Genomic DNA, 27,026 nt, shown 5'->3' with positions numbered 1-27,026 from the left:
CTGAGATGGTTTGGTCATACTGTCAGACATGACTCTATCAAAAGTCATTCTTCCAGGTACAGTGAAGGGAGCACGAAGAAAGGGTCATCTAAAATAAAAGCTGGCTGGATAACAAAAGAATGGACCGGCCTCTCTCTTGCTATCTTGCTTAGAACAGCTGCTGATCGGGTAAAGTGGAGGGATTTGGTCTGTCACAGCACCACGTCGACCAAAATCAAGGGACAGATGAGAGAATACACATCAGCCGAAAGCCTTCCATTGCAAACTCTATACAAATAAAAAGAGTTTTGTTTCAAAATACAGATGGTTTACAGCGGTATACACTTTACCTAAAATACTCAGAATGACACGAAGATAATGCACATTTTTTACTCCAACTGCTAGGACGAATTTGTACAAGTGTTCTTTCTTCCCTAATGCCATTCGAGCAGTGTTTCCCAAAGTGAGGCACAGGAAGACTTTGGAGGGGGCACGCGTTGCACCTCATCAACTATTACTATGCTGATTTTTTAAATACCCATTTATTATGTTCTGTTCATAAATTAAAGTAAGGTGGGGGGGGGGGGGGGGGGGGAAGGGGTACTCAGCATTACAAAACTTATAAAAAGGGTACACAAAAGTCAAAAGTTTGGGAAACACTGCACTAGAGTATGGGTTGCCTGAATCATACAGAAAAACCAACAACCTAGCTGAGCTTAAATCCTCATATGATCATGGATGACTAGATTGACACATGAATACAGTGTTGTACATAATTATCTTCTCGTCTGAAGTGACATCTGTGATTTATAAGTTATCTCTATTACTAACAAAGATTTTAATTATATAACAAATTACTCAAATTTAGATGGAGTATTTTATTTCAAACATTTGTCTACAGATAATTTCAACATAGAATACCTCTACCAAAATGTAGAGACATATATTTAACAAAAAAAAATAATATTACTTTGTTTTGTAAAATTATTTTTCTATTGCAGTAGGATAATTAATCAATGCATTACGACCATAGAACATAATTTAAAAAAAAATATGGCACAATTCAGAGTGACAGAAAGTCCATTCTCTGCGAGTGGTCCCATTTGTTTTCAGTTCAGTATAACAAGAGTCATTGAATATCACATACAGAATGAGATGACGTAATAGAAAAATAACCTTTTTTTTCCCATAATATAAACAGGAAAGGAGCATTTAATTATGTACAAAATGATGATGCCTTACCAAAAAAAAAAAAAAAAAAGAAACCAACTAATTAAATTCTAAATCTTAAACCTTGCAATGACCCTAGTTCCAAACTACTGACCCTCAACATGAGTCTCTACGTACTACTAAAGTATGTATGAGTTTAAGACTATCCCCCAACAGTACAAGTTATCACAATTTGTTCAAGTTAAAATAATATATTTTTCAAACATATTCACATCAGACAATATTGTAACTTGATTCATGCTAGGCCATGTTTTCTATCATTCACTGTCAATTCTCACAACTCTCAGATAAAAGCAGTTGGATTGTTCCCCCAGATAATGTTAAGCCCTTCTCATTGGAAGTTTTACTAACTGAAATATATACACAAATGAAAATACTTATTATAAATCTTTATAAGAAGATCTTGATCTTTAAGTTATGAACTTTTTAAGCTCATCCAATTCCTGAAAATTCCCAATTTCATACTAAAAAAAATTCAACAGCTGAGTTATAAAAACAAATTATCAAAGGATTTTTATATCATTAAACTTGATGTCATGTTTTTCAACATTGTAACATATCAACAATAACAAAAAATCAAGGAACAGGAAAATAATGTATTACTAATGAAAGTACTGTTTTATGCAAAACAAGCCATAATCTGAAAAAAAAATTTCCTCACTCATAAGCTTGACCTCATTATGACACAGCCAATCTATAAAATAGCAGATTCTCTTAGCAATTAGGGGTATAATTATCTTTCAATTTCTATTTAAATTAATTGTAACATATTATTCAAAACATTTTGCTTAATTTGTATTTGATACCTGTTAATAATTTTTTTTTTTAAACATACTTTAAAAAAAAAAAGAATAACATCGTAATTAAATTATTTCTGAAATGAACTGATACAGAAACCTCTTGCTGTCTTTGACCTAAGGAAATAAATAGAGAACGCTTGAGATTTGAAATGATATGTTTTCAATGTGTTCTGGCATTCCCTCATCACATCTCTCAAAGGAGTACAAGGAAGTCAAGAACTAAGCTTTCAAGTTACTTTTCACCTTTCATGACTTTAGGGTAAGTTTTAACTACAAAGAACTTCACACACAGCCAGCACTTTGTTCAGTCTCAATTTTGTTTTAAAGGTCTTATGAAGTAACTTATTTATACATATGCATAAAATAATTGCTCTGTGTTTTATTAGATGCTGAAGTTGAATTCTGCATTAAGGGAATGATGCTAACAGAACATTAACATCAGAAACACAAGTCAAAGGGAGGAGCTCAACTCAGCTCAGTACTGAATTCATGTCTCTAGCATTAAGGAGCGTGGTCGAGAGGCTAAATACGCTTGAACTTGGCTTGGCTACCTATAAAGGGGCTCGAGGTTCAACACACGATTTGAGCAGAGTTGTATTTACTGAGCGCCTAAAGGCAGCACGGAAATTCTTCTCCCAAATACCCCTTCCCACCCACTGGTCAACAAATGAGATTGGACCATATCGCTCTGAGCATGTTATAAGCATGAAAGTAGCGCTATATAAAAGCTAAAATTTTTTTTATTTATTTTACTCTAGCTCCACATAAGTATGCCTAACGTATATGTGCTGTATATGAACAAACACATACTTAAATTGATAAGATCTTAAATTCTACTTATTTACATTTATAAATCCAACAAATCAATAAATATAAACCTTCACTGTACAAATGTTTGCACATCTGGAGATGATGAGTATTAAAAGACTTCCTCATCTAAGTATCACAGACACCTACAACACAGTCACTGTCAGAAGTGTTCTATCAGAGTAGTCATCCTTTTAAGAATGTGCATATCTATAGCATTCATGCTGGTTCCTTTATTCAGCTAATGAGCCTATTGTTATCTATATCCTTCATGTTGGCTCCTTTATTCAGCTAATGAGCCTGTTGTTAATGAATATCAATGCCTGTGGTTTTGGGCAGTATGAGACTAGCCAGTCCACCAAAAGCCAGGAGTCCAGCCACAAGAAACATGGGCACAGCACAGTATGTATCCACTAAAAGCCCAAATATCACATTTCCAAGAATGGCACCAACACGAAGAGCAGCTGTCTGGACACCAAACGAGGTAGACCTAATAGAAGAAAATAATAAGACTAATTTTAAAGCAAAGCATAGGTTATATATTTCATTGGCAAGTTTAAAACATGCTTTAAACCCATCATTGTTAGGAGAAAAAGCTGAATGCTAAGTTAAACAAATAGCTTACTTAAAGCTGAATGCCAAGTTAAATAAATAGCTTAATTACACTTATTCAATTACTATAATTGTCAAACAGCAAGTTAAAAATAAAAAAGTAAAGTTCCCTTCTCAGACCTTGCGATTTATAGAGCAGATAATGTAAAGGTCATCTGTGTATGTGGCCAGCACAAAGAACAACCGCCTTTACTTTCCCCAACTAGGCTGGGTGGACTCAGAGGTGTCCAAAGATCCTGGAATTGAAAATCTCAAGTCTTCACCAGGATTTGAACCCAGGACCTTGGATCAGAAGCCAAAGCCACCACACTTCCAAACAACAAGTTAAAACTTGCAACAAAATGTTAACATAGAAAACTTTTGATGTTATTTTGTATAAATTGAACAAACATAATAACTTTATCTCCTCTTAACTTGTTCCAAGAATCATTTAGTGAAACAAAAAAATTAAGAAAATTTATGTAAAAAAAAAATGCCAGCAAAATCTAGAGAGGGTAAAACTAAAAGTAACTACCTAACTTCAGTAGGAAACAATTCAGTCTGGAGGACATCTAGCATGTTGAACCCTACAACTGATATGGCACCAAACAAGCAAGACATCAGCACACTTTGCCAGCGCTCCTTTACAAACCACAGAAAGAAAACGGACAGGCCAGAGAGAACCATGCTGGAAGCTGTCAGAAAAATAAAACATGAATTATAGTCGTTAAAAAGTTAATAATAACAATAATAATCATTATTAACTGTGCGGTATTTATGCTTGCAAGATATTTAATTGCAAGATAGTGGGAAGCGTGGTCGAGAGGCCAAGTACGCGTGAACTTGGCTAGGCTACCTAGAAGGGGGCTCGAGGGTCGACACCAGACTCGGGCAGAGTTGTGTTTACTGAGCGCCTAAAGGCAGCACGGAAAACCAACTCCTAGATACCCCCCCCCCCCCCCCCAATGAGATTTGACCAAAAGCGCTCTGCGCATGCTATAAGAATGAAAGTAGCGCTATATAAAAGCTATAATAATAATAATAATATTATGAAATGTTAAATTTACCATTGGATCAAAACTTAAGCAACATTATTTGTTAAACAAGACAAACAAGGGAATGAAATAAATTTTGCATTAGGATTTTTCTTTTTTCAAATTGGTAACGAAATAATTTGAGCTTTTTTTCAAAAACCTACACATAATAATAATAAAATAATATATATAATTATATATATATATATAATATTACATAGTAATAATATTATGAAATGTTAAATAGCTTTACCATTGGATCAAAACTTAAGCAACATTATTAGTTAAACAAGACAAACAAGGGAATGAAATAAATTTTGCATTAGGATTTTTCTTTTTTCAAATTGGCAACGAAATAATTTGAGCTTTTTTTCAAAAACCTACACATTTAAAAAAAAATAGTTGGAATTAGCTAGAAATTAGTTCTATTAACTACTGTGTAATTTCAAAGGCTATCATTCTAAAAAAACCCCAACAAAATTGAAATAATATATTGAAAAAGAAAATGCAACAAATATTCTCACCCAGTAATGGTTTACGTCCGACTCTTTCTACAATAAATATGGAGAGTATATTTCCAGGTAAGTTGGAGATTGAGGTCAGAAAACTATCTATGTAAACATTATTGCCAGGTTGGCAAATTGTGTTATTATCTGTACTATTGCCACTCTGAATGAAAACAAAATAGAAAACGACATAAAATAAGCAATGACAACAAAAACTTAATCATGTAAACAAATGGAAAGGGAAAAGCTAGCTTTTGACAAAAATGATAAAAAGGGACATTTATAAAATGGTTCATTTTGTTTTCACTCATTTTTCTTCTTATCTTATATAATACAGACGTTACTTCAAAAAAGAAGATGATTACGTCCTACGCGTCATATGCATTTAGTCATGCATATTAACCAATGACTTAAATTCTGCCAAGTCACTGGTTTTCCTGGCTAGCTCAGGCAACCCATTCCATGCTCTAATAGCACTAGGGAAGAAGGAGTATTTGTACAAATTTGTCCTAGCATATGGGACGAGGAATGTGCCTTTATCTTTGTGTCTTTCAGAGTATTTTATTAAATTTTGTTTTTGTATTTGAAGATTATGGTTCAGTGTTTTATGTATTATAAAATTAGACAATTATTTTGAAGCACTTGTTTCTATACAATGAATTCCTACTAACAATAATTTCAGAAGACTTTTGAAAGAAAATTAATCTAGATTATTTTTTTATTTTTTTTTTATTTTTAAATGAAAGCTTTAGATGTTCTTCTGATTAAGGAAGATTATTTAGTCCTAGCCCAAACCTGCAATATGACATCAGGTGAGGTTTGAACTTGAAACTATCCTAATGACAGTCCAAAGCACATACTACATGGCCAGGCAGTCCGTGAATACTAATGAATGCGATTTCCTTTCAAGACCTAGAGCTCAATTAAATATAATCCATCTATTTCTACTGGGTTGTAGTCTCATGAACATCACCACACAGCGTCTTTAATTTCACCTAGAAACATCTGCCCATTAGATATAATTTATTCCTTTCTTTGTGATCCATTACGGGTTGTTTTGTCTATCTAATCATGTCCCATTGCCAGGAACCTTCCCCCTCACTTTGCTAAAAGGATATCACTGCAACTGTACCTATAACTTGATCTAACATTTAAGTCAGTTTCATCCCTTACCTTAGAATCACAAAAACTTCCTCCATATTTATCAATTCTGTTGAACAACTCTGGGAACCAGAGAAACAGACCATAGTACCTAACAAGAAAAAAAAAAAAAAATCAATGAAAAAAATAAAAACAAAGCTTATCTAAAGAGGAAGAACTGTCTACTTAAAACTATACCAGCATTGTACAAGTTATTGCTCTTATTTGATATCAAACAAAATAATTAGTTACCAAGAATTAATTGACCAATTGAGCATTTATGTTTATTGATTCATGTTTTGTTAGGTACAAGAAATTATTGTTTAAAGTATCAATTTGATTGGAAAATGTGTGAGGGAGAAATAGCGCTAACAATTATTTAAGGGGACTAACTCCAACAAATTTAGCCAAATCTGTGAATACTGAAGTATTAGTTTCCCTTGATGCTATTAAACAAAATAATTAATTACCAGTAATTAATTGTCTAATTGGTTCCTTTTTATTTTTATTGATTCATGCCTTGTCTATGTCAATGAATAATTATTCAAAGTTTCAACTTGATCCAAGAATGGGTGTGGAAGAAATAACATGTACACACTTTTTTACCAGACAGACAAGAAAGAGTTGATACAAGCTTTGTAAAATTGGAGACAATAGAAAACTCACAGTAAAATATAATACTAAATTTCTTTTATTCTGTTTCACATGAGTGACCGGACCAATTTAAAGGTTCAATATCATCAGGTCTAGAAGAAGGATTAACTTTAGTTCATGGGCAAGTGTTCACTTTAATGTCATGCGGAACGCACAACTAATCCTGTTTACTTTACTTCACAAATATGGAAGATTTGGTACTACTTTAAGCTTGGTTGGAAGATGTGTACTATATCTACTGGAAGCTTGGTTGGAAGATGTGTATCTATTACACCTGGATGGAAGATGTGTATCTATTACACCTGGATGGAAGATGTGTATCTATTACACCTGGATGGAAGATGTGTATCTATTACACCTGGATGGAAGATGTGTACCTTTTACACTTTGGTGAACTCATAAAAAAATGTTTGTTTTTTTAACTTCTAACTTGCACTTCTGTTCTCCAGCATAGCTTTGTGCAACCTTTCTATTGCATCCTTTTTTTGTTTTGATTTTCTGATTTACTTAAGAACAATAGCTAGTTCACAACGTTAACACATTTTTAATGATGAAGTTAGCAATCCTTCCATCTTGAAAGATGCCTATTGTGCCTATTAAATGTGATATGTTCAGTTTTTGCCAGTGTTTTCTGTGACTGTGCAGTCTACAACTAGATGAATTAAAATGCAAAAGTTCTTAAGTTGGCTGTTTTTCAATTAGGTGTCTGTAAATCAAGTTTTAAATTGTTTATTTTCTTGTCTCTTTGTCCATTAGTAAAAAGTAAGTAAAGTTCACCTTTCAGACCTTGCAATCTCTAGCGCAGATGATGTAAAAATCATCTGCTTCTGTAGCCCATGGTTCACGAGGGTCATGTGGCCAGAACAACGAACAACCGCCTTTACTTTTTCTCGACTAATGTCAGGTACCCATTAAGAGTTGGGTGGACTCAGGCACCCAAAGATCCTGAAACCCGGGACCTTGGTTTGGAAGCCAAGCGCTTTACCGCTCAGCCACCACGCCTCCCTTTGTTCATTGCATTATTTTAAATGTTTTATTCTGGGAGTCTATTTGTATGTGAGAGATGCTTTGTGCATTGGTGAGAAGCTGGATTAGGTTAAAAGTAGAGTCATTGCACACTGGTCTATCTAATTAACTGATGAACTCTCGACACTCAACAAACATTATCTTACCCAAAGGCTAATGAAAAGTTAATAAGAAGAAGTGTGATGGTTGTTCTCCTTAGAGATAATCCAAACAAGCGAAGAGTGGACTGTATCAGCTGTAACATGTACAAATAAAGAGAAATTAATAAGTAAACAATACTGTTTGAAGCAATATGTTTTATTTTATGAAATTAATATAACTGCTACTAAAAACAATAATATCAAAGCAATGGAGATGAAATATAACTTTCAGACCTGACTAGAAGTTGACTTGAGCTTTTGATAAAAACCAGATTCACAAATTTTAAGGTTTGAACAGCCTTCTATATCTTCTTCACTGAGTACAAGAAATTCCAGCTAAATAAAATGCATTAAAAGATATTGTCTATACAACAATAATAATCAATAATAAATGTGATAAAAATGAAAATAAACAGGTATTGTTAGAAATGGAAAGTATCTTCCAAATTTTAATGAGATTTTAAATGGGCAAGTGAGAATAGGTACAAAATTTCAAGACAGTCTATGCAATATTCGCAGTGTAAGATGTATTTGTATATGTTTTACAATTACCAAGGGAACAGAATGCTATTCTAATGCATATTCAAATGTTCTTTTTGGTGATTTTTATTTTAATTTTTTTTTCTACAGTTTCAAATTTGAAAACAACCCAACAACATACAAACTAAACAATAAGAAGATCAAATAAAAAAGTAAAGGAGATTCAAAATTTGGCAATAATAAAATAATTTTCAATTCATGTACTGTTAATCTACTGTTTTAATATCCAAGGTTTTCTGAAAAAAAAAACAACAGCCTTTCCCTGGAAATTGAATATGATAGAAAACATACAAACATTTTTTTTTAAAAGACAAAACCTCCTTTTCAAAACATATAGGGGATTATTTTACTAATGAATGTTACATATAAAAAAAGGAACATTTTTTTAACCTGTCCCTTTTAGATCTAGAATAAGAACATGCTGCCCAAAATGTTCCTAAACATTTATTTATTAATTAATTGGGCCTACTTGTGGAAATACCTGAAGATGTATAGTCTGTTCAAGATAGATATTTTCTAGTACTCTTCACAAATTTAAATGAATTATTTTGTATACTTTGAAAAATTATAACTGTCAAACTAGTTTTCCCAGTGTGGCCAACAAGCTAATAATTAATTTCCCAGCAATATATATCAACTGTCAAAATTGTAGGAAAATTATTAGAGCCGTTTTTGAGAACTGTGTCCATCCATCCAGAAGGTTTTGCCCACCCACGGATTCCTAATGTGCAACTTGAATAGAGGTATTATCATTAGAAATCTGTTAAATTTACCTGGAATGGTTTAGAACTTTTATTCACAGAATGTACTTGTTTCAACACTGCAATAGCATCTTGCTCTTTGCCTTTCTGTAGTCAAATTAAATAGAGTAAATTATAATATGGTAAATGAATTACTTAAATAGATTTTTACTTCTGGATACAGTGGCTAGATGGTAAATATGTTAAACAAAAAAAAGTAAAGTACACCTTTCAGATCCTGCAATCTATGGGGAAGATAATATAAGGTTATCTTAGTTTCTAGGGCCAACAGTTAACAAGGGTTTCATGTGACCAGCAAAACAACCAACTGCCTTTACTTTTCCCCAAATAATGTCAGGAACTCATTAGAGCTGGGTGGACTCAGAGGGAAGCCAAGCACTTTACCACTAAGCCACCATGACTCAGAGTAAATATGACTGTAAAAATAAAAAAAAAAAGAATTTTTCTCTAGTACTGTTACACATAATTTTAAATTCTATTAAATTTGATAATTAGTTGGGGAAAAAGTAAAGGCAGTTGGTCATTGTGCTGGCCACATGACAACCTAGTTAACTGTGGGACACAGAAACAGATACCTTGACATCATCTGCCCCAAAGATTGTAAAGTCTAAAAGGGGTACTTAACTCTTTGGCTCCGGAATTAATTCGGAATTATTTGCCACTTTTGGACGGAATTAATTTTTCCGCCATTTCAGAGTGCGCTACTTTGCTTCGATATAACTTGTATAACTTTTTTATTTATTATTGGAAAATAATAAACTTGATATAGAATTAAAGAGAAATGGATGCTCTTTCCATTTCTTATGTTTTCTAGTTTGAAAATTATGTTGTTTTTGTAATTTTGGGTTTTGAATATAAAAATTAAAAATGAAAAACTCACCAACTGACATTGAAAATATCCATCCAAGTGCATGTTTAAAGAAATTTATTGTTCAAATTGAATTGAAATAGCTTTTTTTCTCATTTTTATCCATTTGTTTACAGAACACCACAGAAGAAACAGCAATAGATGCAAAAAAATAATAAACTGGAACTAATAATCCAATGTCACTACTTTAACGAAAAAGCCCATAAAAAAAGCAACACTCTTGGAACAAAACACTTTTACCCTAAAACTAGTCCAACTGTACAGCATATATATATTTATAGTATTTTCTTCTAAAGTTCTTCATGTACTTAGTATATAAATATTCCTTGTGATATTCATGGAAGCAGTCAATATGAATGTGTGGGTTCGACTCCCATCCAGCGCAAACATAAACCGTTCTCCCTGACCCAAAGTGTTTACATACTCTGTCTTTCTTTATAGTTATAGGTCTCCATTCTCTGAAAATGGATCTTATTCTAGCAGGGGTGTTCCATTTAATCCTATGGTCAGCATAGTTATTTATTTTGCTAACAAGACTATCAACAATGTGATTGTCAATGAAAAAAAATTTCCATCTCAATAGATGCAGTGCTGACTAAGTCTAGGTTGACAACCCTATTTCTTGGTGGAACAAATCTGAAATTGTTCTGTTTCAGTGCCTAGATGATAGATCTAGAGATCTACATCTATCTGATTAGATTTAGATCTGGATAATGTAGAGACAGCTAAACTAGTTCTAGATCTACATTGAACATTAGCTGGGGGTGGAGCTGCTTCATCAGCTGATAAACTTCATCATTATTAGACCTAGACCTATAAATTAATTTACTAGATCTAGATCTATATAATTAGATTTATCAATATCACCATCAGATGAAACAAAACCACTGTCACCTGAATTCTTATACTTCTTTATCAAAGAAATATTTAGATCTACAAAGTTTATATGGCCTTGGTTGAAGCTCCATGTTAAAAAAACACGCACACAGAAAAAATAAATGTCATCTCTTTACAAACTTCGTACAAAATAAAAACACGTTAAATGAAGGAAATTCCGGATGTTTAGCAAAGGGAAACTATTCTAGATAAAAAATTAAGCAATAAAAAACAAGAATTGGAGAAATGGAAACGAAAAAAATAAATTTGAAATAGCCGATGCCCCCAGCGTTGGTCCGACTTTTTCCCCCTTTTTTAAAATCAACGTCCTGAGCGTTGTTGCGGAGCCAAAGAGTTAACTTAATAATACTCTGTGTCTCAAGCAGAAAACATAAAACTAGTATGCAAGACTTCATTTAAAACAACAAATTTCAATGTCTTAATCACTTTACCTGCAAGAGGTACTTTGGGCTCTCAGGCATCAAAACAAACATTGCCCCTGCAGTAAGGCTAGGCAATGTGCAGAGGGCAACAAACACTCTCCAGCTGTTAAATATAAAGTCACCCGAATAAAAACTTAGGTACTCTCTGGGGATGACAATCCAAGCCAATCCTGGAAGTAAACATAAGCATCTCATATATAGAAGGAATGCATTTTTAAAAGACATTCATGAGTTGCCCTGAATCATCAGTAGAATTGGGAATCACTAAAATATTTGTCTAAAATGGTAAAATTTATATTAAAAAAAAAAAGTGAAAGTAAAGTTTACGTAGTTTGAAATTTTTGTAACATTCATGAGGCTAATAAATAATGATGCATGCTTGCGAATATGTATAGATTCATAGAGAAAGAAAATTTAAATAGACAGCCAGGACTACTGATTTGTCTGCACAAGATGTCGGAAAATATGCAGGTCGCAACTGTGTTTGCATAGTCATGTGAAACACTGCACTCGTCCTTAATCATTGGAATCAAAGACATTGCCTGTATTATTATTCTAGAAAAAATATTTAGTTAAGGAATCTTTTGTTTAAACTTATACATATTTCTATTGGCTGATACACAAATTTAGGATAAACTAGCATGGATAATGACAACATTTTTAATTTCAATATAGTAAAGAATAAAACCAGCTAAGACTTACATAGTAAAAGAATTCAAGAAATGAATAAAATAAGGTCATTTTAGAAGGGCTGAAAGGTGGAGTATTATAAGGCAAATATTACAGGCTAAGAAAAACATAGAAAATACCTTTAAAAAAAACAACAACAAAGCTTATATGAAGTGTAATTTTATCAATTAGTTTGGATCAGCCGTGTAATTAAATTAGTAATAGATATAGACCAACAATAAATCTGCATGATTAATAATATTTCTAACTATTTTTGTTTAGCGCTATTTCAAGCTTTTAGTTTTCTCAATATGTTATGATCCTATCACTTGTCTGGACCAATTAGGAAAATGGGGTTGGGTTGGGTGGGGAAGAAAGAAGGGATATCTGGGTGGATTTTACCGTAATTGGTTTGAAAAGCATTTACAAAAAAAAAAAAAAAAAAAAAAGGGAATGACCTGAATTTGAACTAGAGGCTCGTGCCAAAACCCAAAACAACTTATAAACCCCATCAAAAACCAGAAAACTAATGAAAAAACAAACAAAATTAGTCAATAAACAAGTCAACAGTGAGTGAACTGTAGAAACAATTAGCCTGACTTACCAGCAGCTACGATATTTCCAGTCATCCAGAATGTGGCTAGAAGGCTGATCATTGCACCCCTCCTGGATTTGTGTTGAAACTCTGTATAATATGTGAACACTACCGGCATACTTCCACCTACACTGATATAAGCAAGGGAATATATGTGCATTAAATAGTGATTAAAACAAATAAAAAAAAAAAAAAATTTAACATAGACTAAATTGAAAAGTGTGTGTGAGGATGGTAATGCACTGGGCATTAAAACTGAAGGTCTGGAGTTATTAAGTTAATAAAGGTTGGGATGTTAAATTGGAAATGATAGGGTATCCCACCTTTTTTACTATAGACAATATTTTGGATAAAGTAAATGAAATTGATTGATTGTAATGTAACACAGTGACAGTAAAACTAGAGTTATTTTACCCCACTGACAATTAATTTAAATTGGGACACATCACATTTTTTTTTCCTACCTCTAATTGATACCTGACATTGGGAATAAAAAAAAAGGCCAGCCTAGTTGTCTGTGTGCCAAAAAAATAATTTATGATGCTTAATTATGCTTGTTTATTATTTTTAAAAAAATCATTGACTAGTAGACCATGTTATGCCACAGCTTGAAGTTTAGGCATGTAGAAAAAAAAGATGAGAATGGTGTCAAGAAAAAAGATACAGCTATGTTTTTAAGCTGCTTAACTTCCAACCAAAGAGAAATCTTTTATGCTTATGCTGGGAACACACAGAAGAACATAACTAAATGACTAGAATGTCTATTTGTCGAGCTAAAATATGTATCTTTTTAAAAATATTATTACAATAAAAAAAAGGACTAACCCTACACCACTAAAAAATCGACAGATAAGAAAAAGCCAAAACACTTGTGAAACACTGGATCCCAAGTTGCCGATTCCATTGACTAATAATGACCAAATCAAAATATTTCTTCTTCCCCATTTGTCAGCCAAGGATCCCCAGAAATATCCTCCAACCATCATTCCTGGAAAATAAATAAAAAAGGGTACATCTCAATGAATGTAATTCTGGTCCTAAAAACAGATGCAAAAACAACAGCAATGCTAGGATTTTTGCTTTTAAATGCAAAACTTTAATCCCTTCAAATGTTTAAATTCTATTTCCAAATAGTATTGCTGCACAGAATGTGTGTGGCTTATGAAATGCTAGGAGATATTCTGGTCATTTCATTTATTTTGCAGAATGGGCTAAGATGTAATTAAGTCTCATTTTCTAGCAGAACTTCAGAAACATCTAAAACTAAACAGTCACCCCTCTATCCCCTTATAAGCTTAATTTAATGATCTGGCAATCCTGTGACAACTCAACAAAAGTGTTAACATAAATGAACAGAATGTATACAATGAAATCATTTGGTTAAAGTAATCACTCTTATTCTCTCCCCAGCGTTGTTAAAAAAAAACAACAACAACAAAATAGATTTAAAAAAACATCAGAAAGTCTCTATCAGTGGAAGTAAAATGTCATAATAACCTAAGAACACAACAGCATTCAACCATCCTTTATCATCAGATGACAGTGACAGGTCACAGGTGGCAGCTGGAAGCAGGAAACTGACACTCAGCACTTCAATCGCATCACTGGACACTGCCCATCCACACATGAACAGCAAGAAAATATGAAACTTTCCAAAACCTACAGGAAATAAATGAATATTGTAGTAAGAGAAATGTTTTTTTCATATGCAAGCTTTCATTTAGCCCCATAATGATAATAGTCCCTGGTGATCAACAGAACCCTCCTACCCCCTATTAAAAGTGTATTAACACTTTCAGGAAGATGCCGGGCTTAGCTTTGCTTCTGCACTGATATTCTTGAGTTGAATCACTGCAAAGCATTGGAAATGTTAAATTCAGAACTTGAAAATGAAGTAGGCTTGGGAGCGTGAAGGCTACTGACCTTTGTGCTGACAACACAATACCATCATTAACAGGTAAATTTGTTTTACTTGTTCTATGCACCAATAAGTGTCAAAGTAAAGTTCCCCTTTCAGATAAAGGTCATCTATTTCTGTGGCCAACTGTTAATGAATTTGTCAAGTGGCCAGCACAACATGTCAGGTACCCATTGGAGATTGGTGGACTCAGGGGTGCCATTGAATGCTCTATTGTTAGCTCAGTGAACTTTGGTCCAATTTCTTATGTGGAAATTTGGGGGGGGGGGGGGGGGAGAAGCTGGTATCTTAGAGAAAATATCTGTGCTGCCCTTTGACAACAAACAATTCAGCAACTCAAGTCAAATTAAAATGTCTAGTCTATATTGGGATTCAAACTGTCCCGTTCAGTACTCACCATCTTAACTAACACTTATATTTGTTTCCTTTTTTTTTTTCATTTCATTTGTTTCATTTTTTTGTTATCTATTTTTTTTTATTTCTAAGACAGCTCCAAAGAGCATAATCAAATGCAGCTTGCACTTTGAGATAACCTACAAGACCAGATCACCCACAGGAATTATAACAATCTTCAGTTAGATCGATTGCCAAACATTCTCATGACCCCCCTCCCCCCCCCCCCCCCCCCCCCCCCCAAAAAAAAAAGAAATAGCTGTTTGCTTGTCTTTAAACAAAAGTTCATGCTGTGCATGTTTGTGTTAGTTTAATAGTGAAATAGAAACAGAGGCAAAAGGAATTATGGCTGTCAGATACTACACCTTTTGACCAATTTGTATGAAATTTGAAAATTTTTTAAATCACAAACTTGGACCATGCAGAGGCGGCAGTATATGCTAGAACCCATCATCCACACTAGTGAGTCCAGCTCCATGTATTTCTGCTAGCTGCACATTTTTTAAAAACTTATTTCTATCAACTATCATCTGTTGCTATTTCATCATTTTGGTTTACACCAGTGGTTTGTTAAGGACAGAAATGTTATCAAATGTAAAAATCACACCCACAATCAAACAAGAACTCACCACACATGTGGAGCGCCTCTTCATAGATAACAGCCTTTCTTCTCTCCCCTGAAACTGGAATAGAATCTAACGGTAATGCTGAACTCATTTCAATAGAAATACAACATTGAATGTCTAATGTTAAAATAAAATGCACAGTAAATCAGCCTGAATAAGTTTTTGCCAACAACCATTAATAGAACAATGCATCAATCACACGTAATTTAGGATCAGTCTCATAAAGAATGATTTGTCACAACAAACTCTAATCTCTCTCTAACACTTGTAAGGTTACCTAACATAGGCATTTAACCCACATCACATTCTCAGATAATGACAAGTGTTTGAACTATCTATTGAAGCTCAGTAACCTAGCTAGGTCAACAATTTTAATTCCTATAATGATAAAGTCAACAGACTAATCACTAAATAATAAGTAAATGATGCTAAAGACTAAGAATGGTTAAAAAAAAAGAACATTACACACTCCTTTATGCATGCATAATTTATAGTAATGAAACCTGTCCGTTTGTCACTATTTTATAGCTTAACTATTTTATACCACTTGTGGTAGCTTTCACCCACATGTGGAGCCAGGTGGTATAGATCTAGTAGGGGTGGCAAACCTTCAATACAGAAAGGGGGGGAGGGAGTTATTACTGAGCATTCAATTAAAAAAATAACAAAAAGAGACTAACCTTTTCTTGTACCAGACTCATTGTAGCTCTCATGTCCGCTGAGAAGTGAGCTTTTCTCATCCACATCAGTATCCATCATAGACAACTCTTCCTCCTCATCACTTTGAAAATCTGATTGACAAAAACATTAAACAATACAACAAAATTATATATATTATCAGATAGTTCGTTCATCATAATGTGATGGTGAACACTTTAGTCATTTGGGTATGACGGGGGCTCTACTCTTCATTTTTGTGCTTTCTCATGTGGCTTATGAGGCCTATGTAGACCCGAATGTTTGGCTGCACACTGGGCAAGCATGTCCTACATCTTTTAAAGCCTGTGACAAGAGCCATGAGTAATAGTAATAAGTTAAATGTAAATTGTTGGACCCCTGCAAGGCACTGGGCCCAATTTGGAGGAATCGGCTTAAGACTGACACTGTGGACAAAAAATTCCAGCCATTTATATATAATAAATAATTTTAAAAAAAAAAAAGCTATACAACGTCCAAACTTTTACTTTTTATTCAATCGAGATACATTATTATAGATACATTAAGGTGGTAAACTGGGTATTTCTTTAAAAATAGATAATAACAACTGTACTCTCTCAATTCTAATCAGTGCTCAATTCACATGGGGCTTTGCACAGATAGCTGTCTCTTAAGTTTTAATGAACATTTTTAAAAATTCAAGAAATACAGTTACCATTTTTTTTTGGTCAAAAACATGAGCTAATAATAGTCACTCTCAGACAACGGCAGAAAATTTGTTAAAGGAAAACAAAAGTTGATGAATGAGAAATTCTAAAATGATGTAACAGGTCCAGTGGCATAGCTAGGATGGGGGAAAGAGGGGGGAGAATTTGAAAATCATCCAGGGCCTCCTCCACTTGACGCGGGCCCCCAAATGATTGTTTTTTACATTAAATATTATGCAAAATGAAGGGGCCCCCAAATAGGTCAAGCCCCCCGGGGCCCCAAATGATGGAAAATTTCTAGCTACGCCCCTGAACAGGTCAACAGCAATGCCCCATCCTTTGACTTTTAATAAGAATCTTCTCAGGATGTTCAAGGCCATGAAGATCTACACCGCCACATTCACAACAATACACATTTTTACTAATAAAAAAAAAAATATATATATATATATAAACAGGTTGACAATTTTGATGGTTGATATTTGGTTCTATGTCCATATATTAATACAGTTTATTAGCTACAAATTTCATTCCACCACTTCTCACACATGTAGACTATGTGTGTCTCCTCTTTAGTCCCAAGGTATCTAAAGATCAATAGAGAAAGAAATTTAAACATAGGCATAAGTCTCACTGGTGGAGGCAACCTTTTTTTTTTTTAACATCACATTAAAAGACATTGAGGAACTTAAGAAGTGTAATCAGAATAGAGGTATTTCAATAACAAGATCAATATTTTTAAACATTTCAATTCTAAGAATTACTTTAAGGGTTGGAGTTTGTGTTGTGGAGAGGAGGTATGAATTCTGCATTCAAATCCTTAAATTTCTATGGAAATATAATTGTATGTGTATCTAAATTTTAACCAGATACCTAATTATTATACATTTTCAAGAATGCAAAGTCTATCAGCTTACAAATTAGTCACTAAGGCAGGGCTGGCGAACCTGTGGCACGCGTGCCTAAGGTGGCACGCGAAACGATTTTGTGTGGCACGCGACGACGATGATATTAAGAAATGTGTTTTCCGAGAACTGTAAATAATATGGAAGAAGCGCTAGTGGATCATATTCCATATAATTTTTTCATATGACTATGTTTCATTTGGGGAGCATAGGGCATAATAAATTTTTTTCAAGACAAATCTCGTATTTGAACGAGATCTCCTTAGCTTCCGCCATTTTGTTGATACTGAAAACGTGTCGGCCTTACATCGATTGCTAGCGTTGCCATCAATACATTTTTATCAGAATAATTTAAAAGTTCACCGGCAAAGATTATCAGAAAAGATTGTTTTTAGAGATACAACTGCTGAACAATTTTCACTGCGTTTTGAACAATTTCGAAAATTCGAGTACACCTCCAAATTTATAAAATATCCAGATACAGTAGATTTTGAAACTCTGGATGTGACCATGTTTTCTTAGATGGGATTACACGACTTAGAAATGCAACTTGTTGAGTTTCAGTCCAGCGCAATTTGGAGACAGAAATTTATTGACTTACGAATACGACTTGAATTAATTGAACGTGAACGGTTAAATGGATCATTAGAACCTCAGATAGTAGCAGAAAATGAGATTCTTCAAGTTTGGAATGACCTGCCTAAAACTTTCAATTCTCTGATAAAAGTAGCAACATCCATTCTGTCTATTTTCTCGTCTACTTACTCATGCGAATCTTTATTTTCTACAATGAATTATATTAAATCAGATGCCAAAAGTTGCTTGACCGATGAACTAAGTGCGGCGTGTGTAACTTTGAAAAATACACGGTATACACCAGATATTAAACTGTTATCGTCTACCACACAACAACAGAAGTCGCACTGATCGACCTGCCCTAAGACTTCAAATCTGTAGGTCAGGATAATAAAATTGAATAAACAAGTAATATTGTTACTAAGCTGTTTTTATTCATGCAGTTGACTTACTGGCTGTAGCACTTCTTTTATATAGCGGCGTCACTAATAGACCTACTGGGCACGCAATAATCTTCATTGTTTTTAAATTGAAATTAATTGGCACTCGGACTGAAAAAGGTTCGCCAGCCCTGCACTAAGGTATATTTAAATAGAGATGTTGCAATAGCAGGAAAAAGAAAAGTAAACATGCAGAGTTAATAGACCACTAGTAAAAAAAAAAAATTCAGGATGAGGTCTACCCCTCCTCCACTCTTGACAGTCATTTCATAAAACTCAACACAATTTTACACCACCAGGTAGAAGAATTATACCATTTTTGTTAACTGACTTTTGCTGCAGGCGTGACTTTTAGTTAGAACATAGTGAAATGTACATAAACTATACTCAGAAATGATCAAATCTATAATATGGATAAAATAGACCTTAAGCTAGTAGATTTGTGAATCAATAAGAAATCTGTATCAATTTGAGAGATGTCAATTCATTAGAAATGTGAACCTATTGCAAAGTGAGGGGAAAAATGTGAATCTAATTAAACTCTGAAGCAGGATGTGTGACCTACTGGATCTAATTCTACCTCTGCAATTAGGATCAAGACTAGAGAATAGTTTTTCTCAAGACATCACAAGACAAAGTCTACCATTTAAAAAAAATATTTTGTTTGTAAATACAGGTCAAGATTTAATCTTACAATAATGAATGTATTCAAACACTTACAGTTGTGATATATCTTGGTATGTTCTAGCAGGCCTTATACATTAAACCAAAGAAACGTCACATAGGAACATCATACTCAGTATTACATTCAATGTTAGGAAATCCAGGCCATAGAATAAACTGAAGTCAACAGAAACTTGAGCTCGTACATGGAACACATAAAACACACACACACACAAACAACGAAACAGAGGCAGGCAGCTTTATTTCTAATGAATCGATCAGTTTGTGTAATGCCGAGTCACAAGCACATCAAATTCTAAATGCCAAAGCCACTTAGTATGGCTTTATTTAGTCCCTATTATCGTGAATAGACTAGCCTACTAGATCTAGTGTAGCCAACACTTGTCATATGATTTATTTATAGTGCTGTGTGATGGGCTTCATTGTATGAGTATGTTAAGTATGTATGATCAGTATGATGTGTGGCAATTATAAAGTATACGAAGAGAGGTTCTCAAACAATCACATGGCACAGATGCCAAAATAACTACAGACAAAAACTCGACACCTGGCCAGCCTTTCGTCGCAATGGCACCCGAGTTGGAATCCCACCGCTGTCAACCCCATGCAGGAGGTTTGCGCTACGACGTAACAATCTTCAATTCATACTTCGACACTGACAAAGAAAATTTAATGAAAGCCAAAAACTGGCCGTGGACTGAAAGGGGTGGAGGGTTAAATAAACTTAATTAAAGCATATTGCCCTACATCTCATCAACTTGTGGTTTCAGATTATCCACGGGTCAATTTGGCAAGTCCTCCATGCTGGCCGACATTTAAGTACACGTTACATAAGCTATTTTAAACCCTGCGCATGTGTCGTCACTCTACCTGTCCCAATTAATGAGATAACAGAATCAGGTCAAGTTGTCTGGAATCATCCATTTCACGCTACACGCATTGTTTTTTTTTTTTTGGGGGGGGGGGGGGGGGGGGGTGAGAGTAGAGAGTCTAGATTCTAAATTTTCTAATTGATTAAAAAAAAAAAAAAAGCCAACTGTTAGTGTGTATCTATGTGTACGCACTAAGACATCCCAAAATAAAATGCACATGAAATCACAGATGCCTTAACTTATTTTTTAACAATTTGAAAATGAACGCCACGAAAACAAAATTGACATGGTAAACAAAAAACGATTGTAATGGGGAAGGGGTGCGAAACAATTTCGATATTCACGAAAGCAGACATATTAAAGTTGTGATTTAAATCAAATGGATGTCTACCAATTATAAATATAGATGTCCACTTAAATATCAATGTCCTCATAATAGTAAGACCATCCACAAACTAGAAGTCACGTGACCACTTATTATAAAGATGTCCACTATTATGGAAAAAAAAACAACAACAACGAGAGGCTGTTATCTTTTAGCGTACACGAACTGAGGGGAAGAAAAAAACAACAAACACTAAGAGACATGTCTAAATATAGAAACACATGCGAGTGCTACCTTCTGTTAGTGTTTTTCCGCTCCACCCCTCCATTTTCTGTTCAATCTAGGTCAGAGTACGTTATACAACAGTGAAACTTATGATTCAATCACATGACATGCTGAATGTCAACAAAGAGGCGTGTGATATCCACGGTTTTTTGGACACGCGATCAGAGAAGCTCCAACACAGACGTTCACGCCGAGAGAGAAGCGCGCGTGTGTGTGTGTCAGAATCAAACTTCAAGTGAGGTCATGCGAACTAAATAAAGCAAACTCAACAGACAGAAATATATATCAGAGCCGGATGAACGACAAGCCCAGGGCCGTGCCCTCAAAGGGAGAGCTCCACAAAATAAAAACAAAAATATGTCTACTAAATATAATACAAGAAGCAAAATGAAATTGAATGGAATGGCCTCTCTGATTTCATGCTAAGAACAGCTGTTAACCGGGAAATTTGGAAGGATTTGGTTGCGCGAACTATCACAGCACCCAAGCTTAGACGTTTTTTTTTTCTCTTTTATTGATCCTCTATCTTGGTATTTAAATAAATCAACTTCTTGTAATGTTTGGCCATTTGTAGGCACCATCTAGAAATACCTCCATCACAAAGTAGTATTTTGATTTTTGTTTCGGCACTGATTTCCGTGCCAATTTTTCTAGCTGAAGCTTCCAGGTTGAACCTTGTCTCCATTCTCTTCAATGAGGTCCATATAATCTGTTAACCTAAGATTGGAGATATGCCGCAAAATTATGATTGAGCTAGGAGTAAGTCCTAGATTTCCCATCATAATATGTTCTAGAAATATGTTTAAAAAGAGCTGGAGAGAGAATGTACCCTTGCAGCACTCCTACTTGCAAATATTTGTTCAAACCTATTAAAAGTTTGTATATGAATGACACAAAAAGAGATCTGTAAGCACGACAGGCTAAGACTCAAATTAATTTGAAAATGACTCTGATCAATAAATGTCACACATAGATAGTTTCTTCATTACGTAACTCTAGATCTATGTAATAATGACAATTGGGTAATAAAATGTCAACGCAGAACAAGATTACAAGACAGATGCGGGGGGTGGGGGTGAGATCTCAGAGGCGCTCCAACCATAGGCATAGAAATATATTCAACATGATATAAAACGTTTGTAAAAGAAAAATAAACTTCCCCTTTCAGACCTCGTGGTCTATAGGGCAGATGATGTAAAGGTCATCCGTTTCTGTGGCCCACGGTTAACGAGGGTGTCATGTGGACAGCAAAACGACCAACCGCCTTTACTTTCCCCAACAAATGTCAGGTACCCATTAGAGCTGGGTAGACTCAGAGTCGCCCAAAAGATCCCCAAGTTAAAAATGCCAGTCTTCACCAGGATTCAAACCCGGGACCTCGGTTTGGAAGCCAAGCGCTTTACCGCTCAGCCACCGCGCCTCCATAGAACGTTTACAGAAGCAATTTTTTTACAAAAAAGTTGTTGACATGTGGTCGTTTGTATTGTGTGAGTGTGGAAGTGAAAAAGGGGGGGGGGGAGCCTCGGTGACACCGAAGGATTGAAAGTGGTGCTCCGAGAGTCCTTAGTAAGTGTGTGTGTGTGTGTGCTTGATTAGAAATGCACAGGCATAAGTGTACTTCATGAAGGTGATAGGACACAATGATTACTTGGCATACATAATGATAACCTAATCAGTTCCGGGTCAAGAATGTGCTATGTCACAATTCACGTCATACCTCAGTACGATATAACCGCAGTTTTTTTGTTGCTGAACTTTATAGACTACAAAAGAGACAGCGTTCCACCACAATACTAAAAGAAAAAAAAAATGCAAATGATAGGGGCTCACACCTTTGAGACTCCAGGCTATCAACGAAGAAAGAAGCATTCAAAGGTTTTGCATACCGGGTACCTTAGCAGTGGCAAAGAATATAGAAGCTGTCACAGTCTCAGTTGACACATTGCCTGATTTAATGTTCACGTCATGTTAAGAGGTTAAAAGACACGTGGAATTCCTGATATAGAAAACAGGAAGTAGAATGAATAAAGTTGACTTTGAGTTCAGTCAAGTCAGTCAAGTGGTATCCTTTGGACTGGGCTGTCAGTTAGTAATTTTGGTCCGGGATGGACAGTAGCGACTTAGAAAAGTCGAGCAGTAATTTCAGTTAGGTTGTAACTTTTAGGCAGTGAATGCCAGTGGTCTTTTTGAGACATGTATTTCTAGTAGTTAATCAGTATTATTCTGTACAGTGTTACCCGCTGAGATGCGGACGTGATTTGTAATCTACTCTGGAGAGTTTAACGTATTGGATATTTTTGATACCGCTGTTATGCGGATAGGATTTTCTTGACTTGTAGCACTAACAAGGAGTGCAGTATTATTATTATTGTTGTCGAATAAACTTTATATTTGTCTGCTGAAACGGACTTAAGTCAATTTGTGGTATATATGTTTGTCACGTGTCAAGAGTACTCCAGGAAGCACGAACCCAGCATTCCACGACATTCGCATTCTTCAACATTACACCATTTAACCTTTTACAGCAGAAGCCTAGTTGAAACTGGCTCTTCTTAGCTATGCAAAATTTTATACTAGCCGGAGACCTTCGCACAATTCCTTATTTCAGCGTGTATGAATGGAAAATAGACGAAATATAACGTCTTTCTAAGCTTTGAATAATAAAACATAATTTTGAAACAATGGCAGATAAGTTAGTAATGTCTACGAGCTGAAACGATGTCCCCGTTTTGTTTTTATGGGATCCCCCCCCCCCCAGCTGGAACATGGGAACCACAATTAAAAAAAAAATGAACACGGATCAGCAATGCGGGCCTTATTGTACATGAACAAAGTTTCACTTTTGACGAGGACTTTGTGCCCATATTATCTCGTCGTTGAACTAATAGTTTGTGTTCATTTTCGTTTTATCTATCTATCTATCTATCTATCTATCTATCTATCTATCTATCTATCTATCTATCTATCTATCTATCTATCTGTCTATCTATTTATCTATTTATCTATCTACCTATCTATCTATCTATCTATCTATCTGTCTATCTATCTGTCTATCTATCTATCTATCTATCTATCTATCTATCTATCTATCTATCTATCTATCTATCTATCTATCTATCTATCTATCTATCTATCTATCTGTCTATCTACCTACCTACCTATCTATCTATCTATCTATCTATCTATCTATCTATCTATCTATCTATCTGTCTATCTACCTACCTACCTACCTACCTACCTATCTATCTATCTATCTATCTGTCTATCTGTCTATCTATCTATCTATCTATCTATCTATCTATCTATCTATCTATCTATCTATCTATCTATCTATCTATCTATCTACTTACTTACATACTCATACAGAATAAACAACAACAAACCATTCGAAACTATAGTTGGCTTGATTTTTTAATTTTACACTGGATCTGCCAGATGTAATAGATGTGTGCTTGTAAGGAATGGAGATGGAAAAAGGGGGGGGGGGGACATTGTGGAGCTGGCTGAGCAATAATTCACATTTATAAGTAGCTTAGTTTAAAAACTTGTTGCTATCAACGTGCTTCGATTTCGCATGGGTCATAAAAAGGGTGACAACTTAAGATGGTACGTGTCTATCGTCTCTGAATTTAGTTGCTTAACCTTTAATGCAACTTTATGATGTTCTTTTTTTGTTTTTGTTTTTTGGTGTTTTGGTATTTACGCGATACTTTGCATCCACTACCCAAATGTAGCATTTCAATGGTCAGTTACCAATGTCCGTGAGATTTGAGACAGAGTTAATGTCCGGCCATTCCAATAGTCTAAAATAAATTTTAAAAATACTTTAAAAAAAAAAAAAACGAACTTAGGCTATAAGGAAAAGAAGTGCACATGTACAGGCATATATCTCAATATTGCACGATTTATTTCCCTTTCCCTATTTCAAACAAAATTCATTAATAACCACTATTAATTGTCTTTGTTTCTTTTTATTGATTCTTGTTTTGTTTGGGACAGCAAATAATTTTTTTTTTAAAAAAAGGTTCGACTTGAGATATGGGAATCGGGAAAAATAACGTGTACAAAATTTGCACCAGACAGACAGACGGAGCGAGGTGATATAATTTTTGTTATTAGACTCATTAATCCTTGAAGTTTAACAGTTTAACCAAATCACAAGCGAATCAAAACATTTGTTTGTCAGCACATGTGCGATGGAGGCTAAAAAAAGCAGCAGCATACAAGAGATGAATAGGCCTATCATGTGTGAGACCTTCAACTAACTACGTGTAATGAATGAGAGTTTTATTAATTTTATTACCCGCCATGCCTGCAGTAGACATGATTAAGCCACTGCTCAACTCCTCTGTAGTAAGTAACATTTTTTTTTTAGGTGCCATTGGGTGACTTAAATGTCAAAACTAGGGAAGAAAAAGGACAATGAAATCGAAAAAGAAAACAAACAAACAATTAAGAATCTAGGCACCGGCGTCACTAGGGGGTGTGTGGACCGCACCGGGTGACACGGACCCTATTGACGCCACTGAATCTAGGTCCGCCACTGAATCTAGGTCCGCATTTCAATTGCAATCTGAATAAGATAGCTTTATTTGACATCTTTACAGAAACTCTAACAACAGATGCAAGTGTTAAAGAGATATGTACTCCCAGTCCAAAGCTACTCTATTAAGTTACATTACATGACAAAGGCAATACTGTATTGGAAAAAAAGGGGGGGGGAGGATTTTTAAGAGATTGGCTGTTGATTTTAATGAATTAAAGTTTCACTTCTGTTGAATTTATTACCAATTAGCAACAGAAACATGTGAGTTTTCATTTAAACAGACAAATGAACAACTTGGTTTTAGTTGTTGGCCTAACTTTTACAATTACAAGTGGATTCAGACTTATAGGGCATTCCTGAGTCTACCCAGCTGTCATAGGACATTTGATATTTAGCACTCTCTTAACTGCTATCCATATAAGTAGCAGGTGAAGTTAAGATCTTACCCATAGCCTGCTTAGTTTTCAAACAAGTTTAATGTAGATCTGCTGCCTAGAAATATGTTACACAGATTGAGTAATCACTGCCTTACTTCATTCATCCTTGACCTAAACTATCTCTTCAATTAAAGAGGACCAGAGGGAAGGAGGGATAGACAAAGTTTTTTTTTTGTTTTTTTTTTTGGACAAACATATTATTTTAAAAACAACATTAATAAGTCATAATCTAACTACAGTATAATAAATAAATAAAAAATAAATTATGCCTTTTATATAGCGCTACTTTCATGCTTATAGCATGCTCAGAGCGCTTTGGTCCAATCTCAGTTGTGGACCAGTGGGGGGAGGGGGTATCTAGGAGAAGGTTTTTCAGTGCTGCCTTCAGGTGCTCATTAACACAACTCTGCCCGAGTCGAGTGTCACACCTCGAGCCCCCTTAATAGGTAGCCAAGCCAAGTTCAAATGTAATTAGCAAAGTATTATGAAAAGTGAAAATATCAAATTTTTTATAAATCTTTTATGTTTTTATTTTACGCACATACATTTACATACATTTGGCTTTTTATTCTTGATTAAAATCTATGTTCAACCTCTCAGCTGAACAGAAACTAATAATTATCTGCTATGTCATTTTAATTCCTATTATCTGTTACTTCATTTTAATTCCTAAGACACTTACGAATGATAAGTTCGAAACTATCCCATCCAAATGAATGAATGATGACCTTAATTAAAAACTCATAAAAATAACCTGACTATTCATATAGGGATCAGACTATCATCTCATAAAAATAACTTCTAACTTGTGAATGTTAGAACAAATACATTTTATTTACACAGATTTACATAGAAATGTATATTATAATACATCCATATAACATAAATATTATGATTTAAAAGATATTGTAAAGAACAATTAAACTAAGATTGATAACTATTTCATTACAGATAACTAATTATTTTATGGGGTTATTCCATATAAAAAAAAAAGGT

The 27,026-nt window shown here is 34.5% G+C and overlaps 1 protein-coding gene across 3 annotated transcripts in view; it reads right to left on the bottom strand.

Annotated features, from left to right (window-relative positions):
- Nucleotides 1-842: 842 nt before the first annotated feature.
- The window catches only part of LOC106057508 (synaptic vesicle glycoprotein 2C-like), a 28,814-nt gene continuing 2,630 nt past the window's right edge, over nt 843-27,026 (bottom strand). Inside the window, exons 1-14 of one of the 3 annotated variants that reach the window (XM_056031415.1) lie at nt 21,057-21,105; nt 16,277-16,387; nt 15,600-15,653; nt 14,157-14,318; nt 13,485-13,647; nt 12,669-12,790; nt 11,405-11,565; nt 9,221-9,295; nt 8,142-8,243; nt 7,914-8,002; nt 6,121-6,199; nt 4,966-5,110; nt 3,943-4,102; nt 843-3,306 (exon numbers count right to left, since the gene is read on the bottom strand). In XM_056031415.1, the coding sequence (XP_055887390.1) occupies nt 3,123-3,306; nt 3,943-4,102; nt 4,966-5,110; nt 6,121-6,199; nt 7,914-8,002; nt 8,142-8,243; nt 9,221-9,295; nt 11,405-11,565; nt 12,669-12,790; nt 13,485-13,647; nt 14,157-14,318; nt 15,600-15,653; nt 16,277-16,387; nt 21,057-21,090 (1,641 nt within the window). In that variant the 5' untranslated portion in view covers nt 21,091-21,105 and the 3' untranslated portion in view covers nt 843-3,122. Of the gene's footprint in view, nt 3,307-3,942; nt 4,103-4,965; nt 5,111-6,120; nt 6,200-7,913; nt 8,003-8,141; nt 8,244-9,220; nt 9,296-11,404; nt 11,566-12,668; nt 12,791-13,484; nt 13,648-14,156; nt 14,319-15,599; nt 15,654-16,276; nt 16,388-19,601; nt 19,953-21,056; nt 21,106-27,026 lie in introns of those variants that run through there. The other 2 variants (XM_013214728.2, XM_013214727.2) reach the window with 2 other exon arrangements.

Source organism: Biomphalaria glabrata, chromosome 6 (assembly GCF_947242115.1).
Source record: "Biomphalaria glabrata chromosome 6, xgBioGlab47.1, whole genome shotgun sequence".
Taxonomy (NCBI): Eukaryota; Metazoa; Mollusca; class Gastropoda; family Planorbidae; genus Biomphalaria; species Biomphalaria glabrata.
Note: the sequence above shows the minus strand (reverse complement) of the source record. Positions and strands in the feature narration are given on the sequence as shown.